This window comes from Gorilla gorilla, chromosome 8 (genome assembly GCF_029281585.2).
Source record: "Gorilla gorilla gorilla isolate KB3781 chromosome 8, NHGRI_mGorGor1-v2.1_pri, whole genome shotgun sequence".
NCBI classification, from domain to species: domain Eukaryota; kingdom Metazoa; phylum Chordata; class Mammalia; order Primates; family Hominidae; genus Gorilla; species Gorilla gorilla.
In genome coordinates, this window is record NC_073232.2 from 106,676,417 (window position 1) to 106,694,033 (window position 17,617).

The 17,617-nt window shown below is 41.5% G+C and overlaps 1 protein-coding gene across 2 annotated transcripts in view; it reads left to right on the plus strand.

Annotated features, from left to right (window-relative positions):
• The first annotated feature begins 1,511 nt into the window (after window positions 1–1,511).
• TBC1D12 (TBC1 domain family member 12) overlaps window positions 1,512–17,617 on the plus strand; it is a 131,044-nt gene continuing 114,938 nt past the window's right edge. Inside the window, exon 1 of one of the 2 annotated variants that reach the window (XM_031015655.3) lies at window positions 1,512–2,699. In XM_031015655.3, coding sequence (XP_030871515.3) covers window positions 1,516–2,699 — 1,184 coding nt within the window. In that variant the 5' untranslated portion in view covers window positions 1,512–1,515. The remainder of the gene's footprint in view (window positions 2,700–17,617) is intronic. The other variant, XM_055352519.2, reaches the window with a different exon arrangement.

Here is a 17,617-nt window from a genome sequence, read left to right on the forward strand (position 1 = left end):
CCTCTTCAATCTCTTGCAATACAATTTTTTTGTCCTGAAATAATGAAACATTTGGGTCTGTGCCCGACCCTTATCATTATTCTTTCTTCCTAGACAATGTTACTCATGATTCATCCACCTACTTGCATTATTCAGATGACGCCTAATCTGTGTCTCTGAACCTAAACCCTAACCCAAGTTTTATTATTTATTTATTTGAAACAGAGTTTCACTCTTGTTGCCCAGGCTGGAGTGCAGTGGTACGATCTGGGCTCATTGCAACTTCAGCCTCTTGGGTTCAAGTGATTCTCCTGCCTCAGCCTCCCAAGTAGCTGGGATTACAGGTGCCCACCACCATGCCCAGCTAATTTTTTTGTATTTTTAGTAGAGACTGGGTTTCACCATGTTGGCCAGGCTGGTCTCGAACTCCTGACCTCAGGTGATCCACTTGCCTCGGCCTCCCAACGTGTTGGGATTATAGGCGTGAGCCACTGCGCCCAGCCAACTCAAGTTTTAGAACTCTATATGCTGGATATTTTCAGTCGTTTACTTTACCAGATGTATTTCCCCTATTAATCGTTTTTTTCCTATCCACTTTTCTATTTCTTCAAACCATATCAGTTTCAGTCTCATATCTTTGTAGTAATCATTGGTTACTCTCTCTTCTGTCACTTCTGATCAGTTATCAAGTCTTTCGTCTTTTACTTTAAATATACTTCATTTCCACTCAATGGTCAATCATCCCGTTTTAATCCACTACCGCAGAGTGCTGGAATTATTTCAATAGCTCCTCTCTGCCTGACCACTTCCTCTCCCTCCTTAGGTGATAATCTTTTTTTCTTGTTTGAGACGGAGTCTCGCTCTGTCGCCCAGGCTGGAGTGCAGTGGCGCGATCTCGGTTCACTGCAAGCTCCGCCTCCCGGGTTCACGCCATTCTCCTGCCTCAGCCTCCCGAGTAGCTGGGACTATAAGCACCCGCCACCACGCCCGGCTAATTTTTTTGTATTTTTAGTAGAGACGGGGTTTCACCGTGTTAGCCAGGATGGTCTCCATCTCCTGACCTCGTGATCCACCCGCCTCGGCCTCCCAAAGTGCTGGGATTACAGGCGTGGAGCCACCGCGCCCAGCCGCTGATAATCTTTTAAACAGAGGACTGTGATGAAACATGGTGCTAGGTGAGCAAGATAACTTAGGATATCTTTCTTTTGTGTTAGGTGAAGTGAAGAAGGGAGGGTGTTGAACCTCCTGGATGAAGTGATGAAGCCCTGAACTGTGGCAATGATGCCGGAGAAGGATGTAAAAATCGTAAAGTCGACTGGTGACCAATTAGAGCTGGAAGGACTTACCCACGCTAACACCTCCCAAATATGGGAGTATTTTACTACCATAAATGAAATACATCAAGTGAATTTTTGCTAAGCAAGCAATACCCGCTCTTCGGTGAGAACTGTCACGCTTAGAGCGGGCCAACCAGCTTCCACCATCCAGATGGCGGATCCTAGATTGGCAGCCTGCGTCTCTCTAGCTACAGTCTCTATGGTTCGGGGAATCTCCAGGTCGGGGCTTGACCGGTCCGACTTTTGCGCGTGCGCGAGTCCTGGCGCGTGCCCGCCCTCAAGCAACTGTTCGACCCCGCGGGTGGGAGGGGTGGGTCTGGGAACGTTGCGGCGGCTGTCGCTGCGGCCCCAGCACCCAGAGCTGTTCTCTGGCCAAGCCTGCGCCTGTAGTCCTTCTTTGCCTCCTGGGGCGGCCGCCACCCACCCCCAGATGGTGGGTCCGGAGGATGCCGGAGCCTGCTCGGGAAGAAACCCCAAGTTGCTCCCCGTGCCTGCGCCGGACCCCGTGGGCCAGGACAGGAAGGTAATCCGGACCACGGGCGGCTTTGGCGGAGGCGTCGGCACTGTGGAGCCGCCGGAGGAGGCTGACGAGGAGGAGGAGACGCCGCCTCGGCAGCTCCTTCAGCGTTACCTCGCGGCGGCCGGGGAGCAGCTGGAGCCGGGGCTCTGCTACTGTCCGCTCCCCGCTGGCCAGGCCGGCGCCCCGCCGCCCTCGGCAGCCCCACGATCGGACGCCTGCCTGCTGGGCTCGGGCTCCAAACACCGCGGCGTGGAGGTGGCTGATGGCCGCGCGCCGCGGCACGGAGGCATGACCAACGGCGACTCGGGTTTTCTGCCGGGCCGGGACTGTCGCGATCTGGAAGAGGCTCGCGGGCTGGCGCGCGCCGGCGGCCGGGAGTCGCGCCGCCGCCGCCCCTACGGCCACCTTCGCCTGGAGGGGCCTGGCGACGAGGACGCGGACGGCGCGGGAAGCCGGTCCGATTGGGCCTCTCCGCTTGAGGACCCGCTGCGGAGCTGCTGCCTGGTGGCCGCGGACGCCCAGGAGCCCGAGGGCGCGGGCAGCGACTCGGGGGACAGCCCGGCCAGCAGCTGCAGCAGTAGCGAGGACTCAGAGCAGCGGGGAGTCGGCGCCGGGGGTCCCGAGGAGGGCGCGCCCCCTGCCACCTCGGCCGAGAGGACTAGTCGGGGTGCGGAGCCGCGCCTGGGCTTTTCTGACATTCACTTCAGCTCTCGGAACACGTTCCAGGTGAGCCGCGGTCACAGCGCCCGCGATCACCTGTCCCCGGCGGGGCCGACGGTGCCCTTGCCCGCCGCGGAGCAGGGTCCTGCGGGGACTTCGGTCTGGGCTCGACGGAGTGGCGGCTTCGCGGACTTCTTCACCAGGTACAGCGCAGGCTGCGTGGGACTCGGGGCGGGGCCGGAGCCAGGGTCTGGGTGGGAGTCGGAGCGGGAGCCGGAGCCGGAGCCGGAGCCGGAGCGGAGAGCTTGGTCGGCCGCTTCCGTGCCAGCCCCACACGCGTCAGGACTTAGCTTTGATTTGTCACTGGAGGAAGAGGAACTGGGTCGGCTTTGTGTTTCTATAGGAGAAGTTGTGAGCTCTGTGGACAGCGAGTCTTTCTGTTGCCTTGTCTGCGGGAGGCTGTACCTGCCATTCATACCTGGCTTCTGAGCAGTCAGGTTGGGCCAGCTGGTTAGTGCCACATCTGCAGTTGCCTTTTCTGGAAAAGCAGATAACCATCTCCGTCCCCAATTTTTAAAAATTTTACTACAAACATTTAGGTTGTTGGGGGGTGGGGGGAGGCGGTATGTGTGTACGGGTGTGGTTGTGAAAGAGAAAAGGAAGTCATTTTGTAGAGCTGTTTATTTGCTGTGCTTGCATAGCGTCTAAATCCATTCAAGTGGTTTGGGAATTCTTGAAATTAGAAGTGGTTGTGCTTCATAGTGTTTAATAGTTTGTTTCAGTGGTCTTTATTAAAATGCAGTTTGGTGTTTAGAATTTTATCCCAACTTTTTAAGCCAAAGTAGCGCTTTAACTAAGGAAAGCCTTTTCTCTAATCTCCCAGATAGGCCTCCCCTTTTTTCCCCCAATAACTTAAGTTTTTTTAAAAAATGGTATTGTATTTGTGATTTGACAGGATATTCTTGAAATTAAATTATGGGCCGGGCGCGGTGGCTCACGCCAGTAATTCCAGCACTTTGGGAGGCTGAGGCGGGCGGACTATTTGAGGTCAGGGGTTCGAGACCAGCCTGGCCAAGGTGGTGAAACCCCGTTTCTACTAAAAATACAAAAATTAGGCAGGCGTGGTGGCAGGTGCTTGTAATCCCAGCTACTCGGGAGGCTGAGGCAGGAGAATCACTTGAACCTGGGACGTAGAGGTTGCAGTGAACCTAGATCGCGCCATTGCACTCCAGCCTGGGGGACAAGAGCGAAATTCCGTCTTTCAAAAAAAAAAAAAAGAAAAGAAAGAAATTAAATTATGGTGCTGGACTTTGCAGATTTCAGGATGGGGGTTTGTTGATTTAATAGGGATAAATAAGAGTAGCAGAGAATACTTAATACACATTACTGTAAGAGCAGTCCTGTAATCCCAGCACTTTGGGAGGCCGAGGTGGGCGGATCACCTGAGGTCAGAGTTCGAGACCAGCCTGGCCAACATGGTGAAACCCCGTCTTTACTAAAATATACAAAAATTAGCCGGGCATGTTGGCAGGCGACTTAATCCCAGCTACTTGGGAGGCAGAGGCAAGAGAATCGTTTGAACCCAGAAGGCGGAGGTTGCTGTGAGCTGAGATCGAGCCATTGCACTGAAACCTGGGGAATAAGAGCTAGACTTCTCTCTCAAAAAAAAAAAGGCAGTTTTCCTTGAGTTAGATTTTGACACGCCTTTTTCTTCTTCTTCTTTTTTTTTCTTAAGTCCCTAGGCAAATAGGAAAATATTCCCAACTTGTAAAACTTTCCTTTACAGAGTTCTCCCTACTTTGTTTTTGCTACCTTTTCGGAGATCTTGACTATAACCAGAAGTGAAAGAAGCAAATTCTTAGCTCAAGTTTTAGCAGGTTATACAATTAGCATACATATTGTAGACATAAAGGCACAATTTTCTGATTATAATTGATATTTCTTATTCCTCTTTCTAGTTTATTCCTTATTTTTTTGCTTGTATAAATTTATAAATATAAAGTTTCTTAAATCAAAAGTGGAAAATCCTAATTTTTTGTTACTCAGGACAATATATATAGCAATGAGATCTGTATTTGTAATATAGTTGCAAAAATATATTTAAAGCTTGTACTGGCAGTATTCTAAAAGATCTCAAGGTGAGTTAGGTTTATAAATTTGTGACACTGTGTGGCCTTTGGGTGTTTATTGGTCATATCTATCTTGGTCATGTTTTGAGGTCAGATGTCAGGCAATTTTAGATCTGGGAGGGGCTTTGGAGATCACAAATTCAACTAGTATACTCTTGAGTTCTTGCTCTCTGCCATGCATTGTGAATAGAGATGATTCAGACAACTGTCCCTTACCTTCAGGTGGGGTGCAGGCTAGTGGGGCTTAAGTTTGAAGACAGATGCATATATATACATTGCAATTTCTGAACAATTTTTTTTTTTTTTTTTGAGATGGAGTTTCGCTCTTTTGCCCAGGCTGGAGTGAAGTGGTGCCATCTTGGCTCACTGCAACCTCTGCCCTCCTGGGTTCAAGTAATTCTCCTGCCTCAGCCTCCCAAGTAGCTGGGATTACAGGCACCCGCCACCACGCCTGGCTAATTTTTGTATTTTTAGTAGACACCAGGTTTCACCATGTTGGCCAGGCTGGTCTTGAACTCCTGACCTCAGGTGATCCACCCGCCTCAGCCTCTCAAAGTGCTGGGATTACAGGTGTGAACCACTGCGCCCAGCCAACAATGTTATTTATAGGAGGCTTTCATATTATTAACAGTAGGCAGGAATTTTATTTTTTCTTTCATTTCCCATGTGTTTTAAGTAGGCAGGAATTTTGATTTAATTTTTAAATTTTCTTTTACTTATAGACTAATAGAACTTAATATAGCTAGATGACATTCATATGGCCACATTATTCATATGTGTCAGAGCACTGGATTTGAAGTCAGAAAACAGGTGCCCTAAAGTTAATTTCTCTAAGCCTCATTTTTCCTGATAGAGGTCTGAATGTCAAGACTCTAGGAGTCAGTGCTTCCTTTATATGACATTCTTGGGAAAGAAAGGGCAGAGTCAGAGAGGCACAGTTTTTCTTAACTGAATTCTGAACACCTTAAAGGCAGGAACTGTGACATTCATCTCTGAATCTATAATACCTAGCCACTGGTATGAAGAACACCATTCAGATTGGGTTGAATAGGTAGCTTTCATGGATTCCCTTTTACTGTGCTCTAGCTAGGTAGTGTAATTTTGAGCAGAATCTCCATCCTCAGTGAAAATAATCAGAAATTACCCCTGTCTCACAACACAACCCAAGAGATCCAACCCTACCCCTAAATGCATAGTTGCTATTCTCAACTCTGAAGCTCCAGGTGAGGGCTCTCTTTGGAAGTGGCTTGTTTGGGATGGAATCTTGTTCTTGGGTGCAACCCTTACTCCCACTTCATTTTTTTTAGATGAGGAATCTCATTGTCTAAAGAAGGTAATTTAGTTAGCTAGTGGCATGCTGGGATTTGAAACCAGGATTCCTGATTTCCCAGTCCATTTTATGTTCAGTCTACAACCTTTGTTCACTTTATGGCTCTTTTCTCTCCCACCTATTTATCCTCCATGCTTTCCTTCTTCTTCCCTTCCCACTTTGTTCTTCTCTTTCCCTTAATTAGGCAAAAATCTATATGAGAAACCTTAAAAAAAAAAAAGTTTTATGTTTACTTAAGTAAAGAGGGGGGAACATTTTATGCAATGTATCTATTACTACATAGTATTATGTTAAATTAAGACACATCATTTCGGTAGATATATAGGAAATACAGGAATTCATTTAGAATATGACTGCTTTCATTTGGAGGGCCTTAGTGGTCATCTCTCACTTTCCTTCCCTTCCACATGAGGTGAGTTCTATTTCAGTCCCTACTGGGGGCTTGCTTCAGCTTCACATGGACACCTTTCTGTGTTTATGGTGACTTGGCTGTCAGAGCCCTAAAAGTAACATTCCCTCAGATCCTTGACCCTTTCCTGTCTATAAAAATTGAAATGCAGCTGGGCGCAGTGGCTCACGCCTGTAATCCCAACACTTTGGGAGGCTGAGGCGGGTGGATCACCTGAGGTCAAGAGTTCGAGACCAGCCTGGCCAATGTGGCGAAACCCTGTCTCTACTACCAATACAAAAAAATTAGCTGGGCGTGGTGGTGGGTGCCTGTAATCCCAGCTACTAAGGAGGCTGAGGTAGGAGAATTGCTAGAACCCTGGGGGGAGGTTGCAGTGAGCTGAGATCGTGCCACTGCACTCCAGCCTGGGTGACAGACAGATTCCGTCTCAAAAAAAAAAAAAAAAAAAAAGTTGAAATGCTAGTTGGGTACCACTTAGCAGTAAGGAGGAGTGAAAGCTTTTTTGAAGTCTTTTGTGTTTCCAAGCTTGCCTTAATTCCCCAAAGATCCATTTGTTACTCTTTTTAAAAAATAGTTCTAAGCTGGGCATGGTAGCGTGTGCCTGTAGTCCCAGCTACTCTGGAGGCTGAAACAGGAGGATTGCCTGAGTCCAGGAGTTCAAGGCTGCAGTGAGCCATGATTGAGTCACTGCACTCTAGCCTGGGTGACAGAGTGAGACCATGTCTCTTAAAAAAAGTTCTAAACCGTTTTTGTGGGTCCTTCAAGTAAATTCATGTCTTGTTTTCTAAGTAGAATGGTTTATTTTTTACATAGATAGACTCTTTCATAGTTTTCTGTTTGTTCGTTTTTAGGCCATTTAATAGTTTTGAAGCTTGTTAGGATTGCATTGGCATAGTTACTGTTTTTAAAAACATAGACACTTATCTGTGTTTCCTGGTAGTGCTGATTTTTTTTTCCAAGTCTTTATATGAATTTGGTGAATAAAGGGCATTGCTAAGGTAGGGAAGGAATAATTGGAGATTTTTTTCCCTTTATCTGAAAAGAAAATTGACTTTATAGATTTTGAAACATACAGATCCATGTGGCTTTCTCTGTAGTTGTTGACTTCTGAAACTTCCTAAATATTGTGGCAAAAGCTATTTTCACAGAGCTCTTTTTACAACGGTTGGGTTGAGTAGGAAAAACTAAAGGCTCTTTTAGTGATTTCTTTTCAAATCTAGATAGTCTCCATTCTCCCTAATATGAAAACCAATGAAGTTTTTTTGTTTTTATTAAATATGACATGGAAAAATCTAAATTCCTATAGGTATAGTTTTTCTTAATTTAAGGTTCTCAGAAACAACAAAGTCAGCCACGTCCTTTTTTCCACCTAGAATTTGTGCTAGTTGACAAAATCATAATTCATCCATCTGACTGAGCCATCATAAACATCTCTGTCCTATAAGTCTCCCTTACTTGTTCCATAGTGCCTCCACCAGTCAACTAAAATAAAAAACGACAGTTTCAAAGTGAGTTTCCCAAAAAAAATTCCTTTCTCAAATCACTAAAGAAAAGGCAAAATATGAAACTTCTGATGTTTTAAAAGATTTTAAAAGCTCCCCAAAGCGGGCAGCTTTTTAATACTCTGATATAATTATTTACAAGGAGAATGAAGGAAGAATCTATTGAATTCAAACCTGTTTTGTTCAGGATCAACTGTGCTACTGTGCTACTATAATTAATGTTTAAAATTTTAGGAAAACTGAAAATAATACGTAATTAATTGCTCTAGAATAAACACAAAAGTCTATTAGGATTTTAGAATGTTGTGAAGCTACCATTATGTTAAATTGGGGAGCTAGCTCAAGAGCCTTTTATATCTTTTCCCTGTGTCTCACTCCTTCCCCTACCTCAGATCCCGTATTTTCTTTTAAAAACCCCCCAGAAAACAACACTCTAGGGACCTACACTAAAGCACCGGAAATCCAGCATTGGTTCAGGACTTCAACTTAGAAATTTGTGGCTTTCATTCAGTTGGCAGATTAGAGATGTGATAACCTGAATACAAATTAGGTAGAACATATTCGGAAACTCTGATTTTTGTGGAAGTAAGATTATTTAAGCACTCAAACATATTACTTTGAAGTGCTAAATTAAATTAACTTCTTTTTTTTTTTTTTTTTGAGACAGGATCTCATTCTGTCATCCAGGCTTGGAATGCGGTGGCACGGCTCACTGCAGCCTCAGACTCCTGGGCTCAATTGATCCTTTCAGCTCAGCCTCCCAAGTAGCTGAGACTACAGGCATGCACCACTACGACCTGCTAATTTTATTTTGTATTTTTTGTAGAGACAGGGTTTTGCCATGTTTCTCAGATTGGTCTCAAACTCCTGGGCTCAAGTGATCTGCCCGCTTTGGCCTTTTAAAGTGCTAGGATTATAGTCATGAGCTACCGCATCTGGCCAAATTAACATTTTTTACTACACACTTGTAAGCAAAGCAGACTATTATTATAATACTAACTTGGAGTTACTTGTTTGATAGAAATCTCTACATTATCCAAAATGGCCATAGAGATTAATTTTTAATTTTTAAAATCTTTTATTTTTAAATAGTTTTAGATTTGTAGAAAAGTTGCAAAGGTAATACCAAGAGTTTCCACACCCCTCCCCCAGTTCCCCTTTGGTTAACATCACCTTATATTTATGGTACATTTGTCACAACTAAGGAACTAACATTTGTACAATGTTATTAATTAAACTTCACACTTTATTCATTATAGAGATTTTGACTAAAAGGTTTTTATTTGGGGAGTGGTTGTGTTACTTTTAAGTGAAAGTTTTTACTTTTAAGTTTTTAGATCTTTTAAGTGGAAGGAACTTCTATGATCACCTTATTCATGCCTTAATACTCCATGGAAAGCCAATGATGCTGTTGACAGATAAATAATCTTTTATTTGCTAGATATGATCTAACAAGGTGGTATTAATTTAATATTGGAAATGAGTTATGCATGGTAACATATTGTTTAACCTAGAACAATGATATTCAAAGCTTTTCACTGCACACTATTTAGGGGCAGTATTTACAAGATTTAAAAACCAGTACCTGTTTGCCTCTGGGAAAAAATACGAAAGTGTATCTTAGTTCTACATAATTTCACAGTTTTCTAAAATTATTTTCATATGTGTTTTTTTTCTTTTGTTTCAGAGATGAGGTCTCACCATGTTGCCCAGGCTGGTGTCGAACTCCTGAGCTCAGGTGATCTGCTCACCTCTGCCTCCCAAAGTGCTGGGATTGCAGGTGTGAGCCATCGTGCCCAGCCACAGTTTTTTTTTGGTTGTTGTTCTTGACATATTACTGTGACCTAGGAAGGGTAGGGTTTATTTTTATTTTAGAGTTATTTGTCCAAAGTCGGATAGCTAATTAATGTAAGAATTACAACTAGACTATAGATCTGTTCCTAGGGCTTGAAGCTAATACACTGATTTCTATGAATTATAAATTTAAGAGCAAAAGCTTAGCTTTTGGTGTAGTGAAAATACAATGCCTGAGAGATAAGTAACTTGGTTTTTGTCCTAGGTAACAACTTCTGCCATTAAATAATTCTGTTACCTTGGGCAAATCACTAAATTTCTGGACTGGTTTCCTTATCTATGAAATTGGGAGATTCAGAGTCCCTTCAGTTCTAATATCATGGTATTATAATACACAATTCTGTTGCACACACAGTAGTGGACCACAAATATTTACTGGTTAAATACTACAAATGTGAACTGAGTTAAAGAGAAAGCTGAAAAAAAAACAGGATTTTTTTTCCCTCTGTAAAATGAGAGGCATGCCAGAGATAGAACTATTCCTTTCAACTCTAAATTCCACCTTTAATGTTTCTTTTAGCAAAGGTCTAACTCTGCCTTAGGGTAATCATGATAGAAATATCAGTGATCTTTGTTTAGTTTTTCATGTGAAGATGGCACAGTGCATCAGCTCTTCTTTCTTTTCTGTAGCAAATTCTAGATCTATTTTTTTCTTATTTCTTTGAGGTGGGGAGGAGTAGTGAGAGAGAGAATGGGGTAATAAGTACATTTTAGTTAATTAACTGGAATTTAAGCCTTTAACTTCCAGACCGTGAGTTATTTCATGAAGGTTGCCATTGTGGCACTTTGATGAACTAGTGCAGTTGTTTCTAGCTTTTGGTATATTTCAAAATCACCTGAAAGCACCCAGATACAGTGGCTCATGCCTGCAATCCCAGCACGTTGGGAAGCTGTGGCAGGAGATTCGCTTGAGGCCAGGAGTTCCAGCCTGGGCAGCATAGCAAGACCCCATCTCATTTTATTTAAAAAAATTTAAAAATCACCTAAAAACACATTTAAAAAATTAGAGTCTCTAATTCACAGCCTCCACCTAGTCAGATTCAGGAGACCTATTATTTGGCTGGTGAATTTGCATTTTTAGAAAGTTGCGTGGTTGGGCCCAGTGGCTCATGCCTGCATTGGGAGCCCAAGGTGGGGGGACTGCTTCAGCCCAGGAGTTCAAGGCTGCCTAGGCAACATAGTGAGAGGCTGTCTCTACAAAAAATAAAAAAACTAGCTGGGCATGGTTGTGTGCACCTGTAGCCACAGTTACTCGGGAGGCTGAAGTGGGAGGATCACTTGAGCCAGCGAGGTCGGGGCTGCAGTGAGCTATGGTCACACCACTGCCTTCCTGCCTGGATGGCAGAGTGAGACTGTCTCCAAAAAAAGAGAAAATTGCTCACAGTTGATTCAGATTGTCAACTAGGTTTTAGTGAATTGCTTAATCCTAGGTGGCATCTTCAAATTACAGGATGGTATGGTGCTTAAAAATGCTGGTTCTAAAGTTAGGCTGCTTGGGTTTGAATTAGCTTACTAGCTCTTTAATTCTGGACTTCTCTGGACCTTAGGCAACTCATCCATAAAATGGGGATAATAATAATGCCTAATTCATGGGATTGCCATGAGGGTTAAATAATATTTTACATTCTTTGTTTTTACTATGTGGCATATAGTGAAGATTCAAATGTTATTATTCAGACTGTAGCAAGACTACTATAACACCTTCCTCAACTTCACCACTGAAATCCACTGATTTGAAGAAAGGAAGATACTGGATGAATTTTTGTGTCCTGTCTGGGGAAACGTTACACAATTTGTGCAGAAGAAGATTTTTAAACATAATTTGTACATGGGATTGGATGGATGTTAAAATAGATTCTGATGTAATGATATGACATTTCCCGAAGTCTTGAAGCTTTGACTAAAAAGCAAATCTGAGAAGGAACTGAAAGGAATGCTGAGAAAGATTAAAATATTTGTATCTTTTATTGTCTTAAGGAACTTTTATAGACAGGCAAAGCCAATTTTTTAGTTTAAGTCCATGAAATGTTTAACTTGGCTTACTCATGCATTTCATACTTAGTATGTTGTGGTAGGAAGGTTTTGGGAAAGAGTGGAAACATTTGGAGATTTTGAGATGATACATCTGTTATCCATCTCTAAATGTATGCAGAAAGGCAAAGTGTGTCCTTTTTGAGACAGCTTTTTTCTCCCTAGGAACTGTGTTAGCTACACTATGAGTTATCTTCAGATAGTTATGGCTGATAGTTGCTTGGACCCTACTACAGTGTTTCTTAAATTTGGTGTTTAAAATTACTTGGAAGGGGGAGGGTTGTTAAGAATGCAGATTCTTTGAGACCCGAGTAGATCCTGGGTGGGGTCCACCAGGAATCCAACTTTTTAAAAAGACCCCCAAGTGATTCTGATGCAGGCGATTCCCCGACTATAACCACTGAAATACTGGGCTGGTTAATAGGCAGGTCTCCTCAGGTAGTGACTGAAAGTACAACGCACCTTTATAGCTCACATTGCTTTACTGATTTAAAATTGGGTCATATTCAGGTACTATGTAATTGATGAGTATAAACAGAGGTGTATAATAGAGAACAGATTCAAAATACAAATCTTTAAGTACTTTGCTAGCCTTTACTTGGATGAGAAATTATTTCGGACAAATTCAATCTTGGCTTCCTTTTTATTAATGGGAAAAATCTTTTATTTTCATTTTATGCTGTTTAGATAGCCATGCTTGCCTGTCTTGTGAAAAGCTTTAACTTGGAAGATTTTCCTCAGGTCTACTCAGTTTGTTGGCATACCTTTACCTTTCTTATAGCCTATGAAAAAAGTGTTATTTTTCCTTCCTTCTGCTGCTATTTGTAATTCTTTTCCGTGCCTTTAAGAAGAAATCCTGCACACTGCACATGGTTTTCTCCCCTCCAACATTTGCTGCTTCAGCCTTTCTTACGCTTCTTATTTCTGTGGCCAAAATAAGAAAGAGAGGGAAACCCATGTGACTGTCTGGGTTTTCAGCATGCTCTTTCCTGCAATTAAGAGAAGTTTACCTTAGGAAATCAAGCTACAAGTCATGCTTCTTACTTAGAGCTAGTTTGAGAGTGAACTTGATAAGGTGTTTAACTCATCTTTGAATTTGGCTTTTCAGGTTTTTTTTTTTAATTTGAATTTTATGTTAGATACTTTTTTTGTTAAAAAATATTTCCATCTGCTTGTCTCTAACCCCACATAGATTAAAACACTTTAAATTTGGAACTGAACATAATAATTTTGAAATCAAATTATGTGCTGTTTTCTCATATTTTCCCAAGTACTGTAATGTACAACTACCCATCATACGTTAGGCATTATTTAGAATTTCCAAATCTGGTTTTCATCTAGACTGTTCGTAGCCATGTTTTAGTCAAGTAGGGCAAATACTTTTTTTGTTGTTGTCTCAGGAAAAATTCATTCAAATACTATAATAGTTTACTTTTTTTTTTTTAGAAAAACATAAAATGTTCACATTATTTGCTTTTGAAAAGCAGGAGAAGGAATATAAAATAAAGCTAAAGATAATACATTGTTTCCACGTTATTCTTGTTAAGGTGGTAAGAAGATGATAAAGAAAATTTGAGGGTTTGGAAGGAAGTATACTACGAGAAACTATTAGAGAATGAGTTTGAAGATATTCGTAGAGAGAGAAATTGCTGGAGAGAATAAATAATGTTAGGTAGAAGTTAGCCATGTAGTTAGTTCTTAGGCCTGTTGGTTTCAGAGTATTACCACAGATTATTTCCATATTTTTCTAATTTTTCTACTTGGCATACCTCAGTGCCTTTGTGGATGTTTCTAGCCACTTGTGTCTTTAAAGTATCTTGTATATCTCTCCTTAACTTCCCTAACGTCCCTGTCTCCCAGTGGCTTCTCAATAGGCCATACTGTGAAACTTTTTTTTTTTTTTTTGAGACGGAGTCTCGCTCTGTCTCTCGGTCTGGAGTACAGTGGTGCGATCTCGGCTCTCTGCCACCTCTGCTTCCCAGATTCCAGCGGTTCTCCCATCTCAGCCTCTGGAGTAGCTGGGATTACAGGCGTGCACCTCACACCCGGCTAATTTTTTGTATTTTTAGTAGAGATGGGGTTTCACCATGTTGGCCAGGGTGGTCTCGAACTCCTGACCTGAAGTGATCTGCCCACTGCGGCCTCCCAAAGTGCTGGGATTACAGGCAAACTGAACTATTTTTTAATAACAGGTCGTACATATAAAGTTTAATTTAGGCTCTAAAAGTTTAGGTTGTTAGTATGATAGTTTCAGGTACTAAAATGTACATTTATCAAAAGGTAAAATAAATGCAATGTACAGTTGTACACACTGTATTCTTATTTGAGTTCCAGTGAAGGAAAGGAAAATTTTTCCTACAAGTACCAGGGTAAATCTAGCAAACGGAATTAAAGTCCCTCTTACCCACATGGAAAAAATTCATGGTTCATTACCAGGAAGATATAGTACATAGAAATTTAAGTTCTAAAGTAAGTTATTGAAGTTTTAAATAAGGAAAACATCCCAACTGAATATGTAGTTTCTGTATTTTTGAAGAATGATAACATTTAAGTTGCTTTTTTGTACTTACATAAGCCTTAACTCCCCCAACCCCTCATTGACTTTTTAACGTTATTGGTACTACCCAGAGTTATAGAGATTGGTAATCCTTGAATGTTATTTAGAAAACAAAGGACTTGTGGTTCAGAATTCTGTTTTGGTCACCAAAATTTTTGAGTTAAAGACTAATAAAACTAGCCAGGCCCGGTGGCTCATGCCTGCAATCCCAGCACTTTGGGAGGCCGAGGCAGGCGGATCACGAGGTCAGGAGATCGAGACCATCCTGGCTAACACGGTGAAACCCCGTCTCTAGTAAAAATAGAAAAAAACTAGCTGGGCGTGGTGGCGGGTGCCTGTAGTCCCAGCTACTTGGGGGGCTGAGGCAGGAGAATGGTGTGAACCCAGGAGGTGGAGCGTGCAGTGAGCTGAGATGGCACCACTGCACTCCAGCCTGGGCACTCCAGCCTGGGCGACAGAGCGAGACTGTCTCAAAAAAAAGACTAATAAAACTTTTGATAGGTAATTATTATATAAGGTAACTAGCACACTAATTGAACAAATAACTGGAGGATAATGCCCATCTTTGTGATATACTCCCAGAAGCACAGTAATACTGTAAAAAATACTAGGATAAGGATTTACTTTCAAAACTGGGTGTACAAATAACACAGGTGAGAACTATACTGCATGAAGGGAAAATTTTAGGAGATAACCACTATAAAATTTTCTTGAGTAAAATAATAACTAGCCACTTATTTTAATGAGTAGATAAGATTGTATTGCTCTTCTACAACACCACTGGAACATAAACTTTTGATTTAGTTGTCCATTTAATAGAAACATAACACTATGTAGGGAAAAAAAATACAGTTACCTTAGTCAGGATCTGGGTTTCACCTGTGCTACTGGAAGAAAGGTTCTATCATGCATATCATCAGTTCAGGATGTACTTCTACGTCAGACATGAGCAAAATGTCAACAAAGCAAAGCACCAGCAACTACCATACAGCTAAGTGTGTGCTTTTTATTCTCAGAAGGTTTAGACATCTGATAGATGTTATTTAGTCTTGCTTGAATTCTTTTACTAATTTGGAGCTTGGTTTTCTCAACAGAGCCTATTGAGGGTATTAGTTGTTAGAAGGTTCTATGTTGAAGTACAGTGTATTTCATTGTAATGTTCATAGTCCCAATTTCCCCCCTAGAGCCACAAAATACAATTCAATTCATTTACATGATTACCCTTCAGACATTTAAGATTGCTACAGAACCCTTTTTAGTTCTTATTAATTAGTTTGGAATTTTCTTACTATTTATTCATTCAGCAAATTATTGTGAGTCCTCTATGTATACTAGGCACATAGGATATTAGGTAAACAGAACATTTTATTTAAAAAGTTTCAGATAAGGGAGTCCTATAATATCAATGTTTACAATATTACCTGATAAGTGTTATAAAAGAGGATATGAGGATGCATCAGTACTGAGGAAGGAGTGATTAACTTTGAGACAGGAAGTTAGGAACTTTACAGCAGATGAAACATGAAAGCTTAGTATTTTACTAAAGAAGAGGGTTTGGGTTAGAATGAATGTGATGACAGGACAAGTAAAAATAACATATATAGAATTATATATAAAATAGCTCAGCACTTTTTGGGACTGCAGATTCTCATCTGTATGATTGCCTCTAGGGTGTATGAGGTATGTGTCAAAAACTGAGGCAAAAAGGTTGGGTCTAAATTATGGGGGAGCTAAATTTGTCTGACAGAACGAAGAAATTTGAACTCATTCAGTGAGAGGTGGCAGTACAGGGAACATTTGTGGGTTTTTTAAACAATGGAGACATACTTAGAACTACATTTCGGAACGGTGACTTGCATAGCGGTGTGGCAGATGATTTGCGACTTGAGAAACTGGAGCATGGAGATAGTTATGGTAGTTCATGGGTGTTTGTCAGTCTCCTTTTCACAATGTGATATCCAGACAGTTGATGTAAATAACATTTTTTAAACTAGTAATATTGGATTAGAGAAAAAAAGTAAATAACTTTAAATAAATCTTTCAATCTCTGCAAGAAGGGGTGGTTAATAAGTTGAGTGAGACATACCAGTAGCCTTTTTGTGAAGCTTTAAGGAAAATAAACTTTGAACTGGATTTTTGTTTTTGAAGGAATTGAGATGATATGGAAATAGAGTCATGTGAAAAATTATGCTTACCATATTTTGTAAGGAATTTAATGAGGATGGGAAAAGAGCCAGAATAGCTATTTGGCTACATGTTTTGATGTTGTGGATCAGAAAGGAAACAACCTCAGGAAAAACCCTGGAGGTGTAAAATTGTTGCAAAATCAAGGTTTCACATCTAGTGTAAAAGTTCTGTACATTGCTTTATAAAAGTGGACTGGGACAGTATACTTATCAGCCATTTTTGAGGATTGAAAGAGATAAAAAAATGGAGACTTCCATAATTACCTTTATGTATGTGTGTCTCTTCTTTTTTTTTTTTTTTTTGCGACGGAGTCTCGCTCTGTCGCCCAGGCTGGAGTGCAGTGGCACGATCTTGGCTCACTGCAAGCTCCACCTCCCGGGTTCACGCCATTCTCCTGCCTCAGCCTCCCGAGTAGCTGGGACTACAGGCGCCCGCCACCACGCCTGCCTAATTATTTTTTTTTTTTGAGTTTTTAGTAGAGGCGGGGTTTCACCGTGTTAGCCAGGATGGTCTTGATCTCCTGACCTCGTGATCCGCCCTCCTCGGTCTCCCAAAGTGCGGAGATTACAGACGTGAGCCACCGCGCCCGGCCCATGTATGTCTCTTCTACTAAATGGCAAAGCCTCCAGAGACAGAGACCATGTTCTTGTTCATTTTTTTACCTCTGCATAGAGATATAGGTTAAATTGAAGGATAATAAAACCAGAAACTTGGGCCCTGCCACGCCTGAATTTGGTTATCTCCAAGTAAATCTAGCTCTATTAATTTTCACAAAGCCCAACAATCTTTAGCTACCCATGTGCTGGCAAAACAGTCCATGTTTAAAGGAGTAACTACCTAAACATATAGATTTTGGTAAAATACTTGTGGCAGCTGCACAGCTTTTAAGAAAATCCAGATTACAGCATCTGTAACTGAAATGTTGTAATATAAAGAAAGTGCTGAATTTTGTTTTATAACTATTGCCTTAATGCTATTGCTAGTTTTGAAGAAAATACCTTCTTTAGGTTTTCTTATCAGCCTGACAGATTATTCTCAATTTCTGTAGAACTAGATATGTCTTTTGCCTTCAGTCTTTTATACTTTGATCTTTTATTATTATTATTATTATATTATTATTTT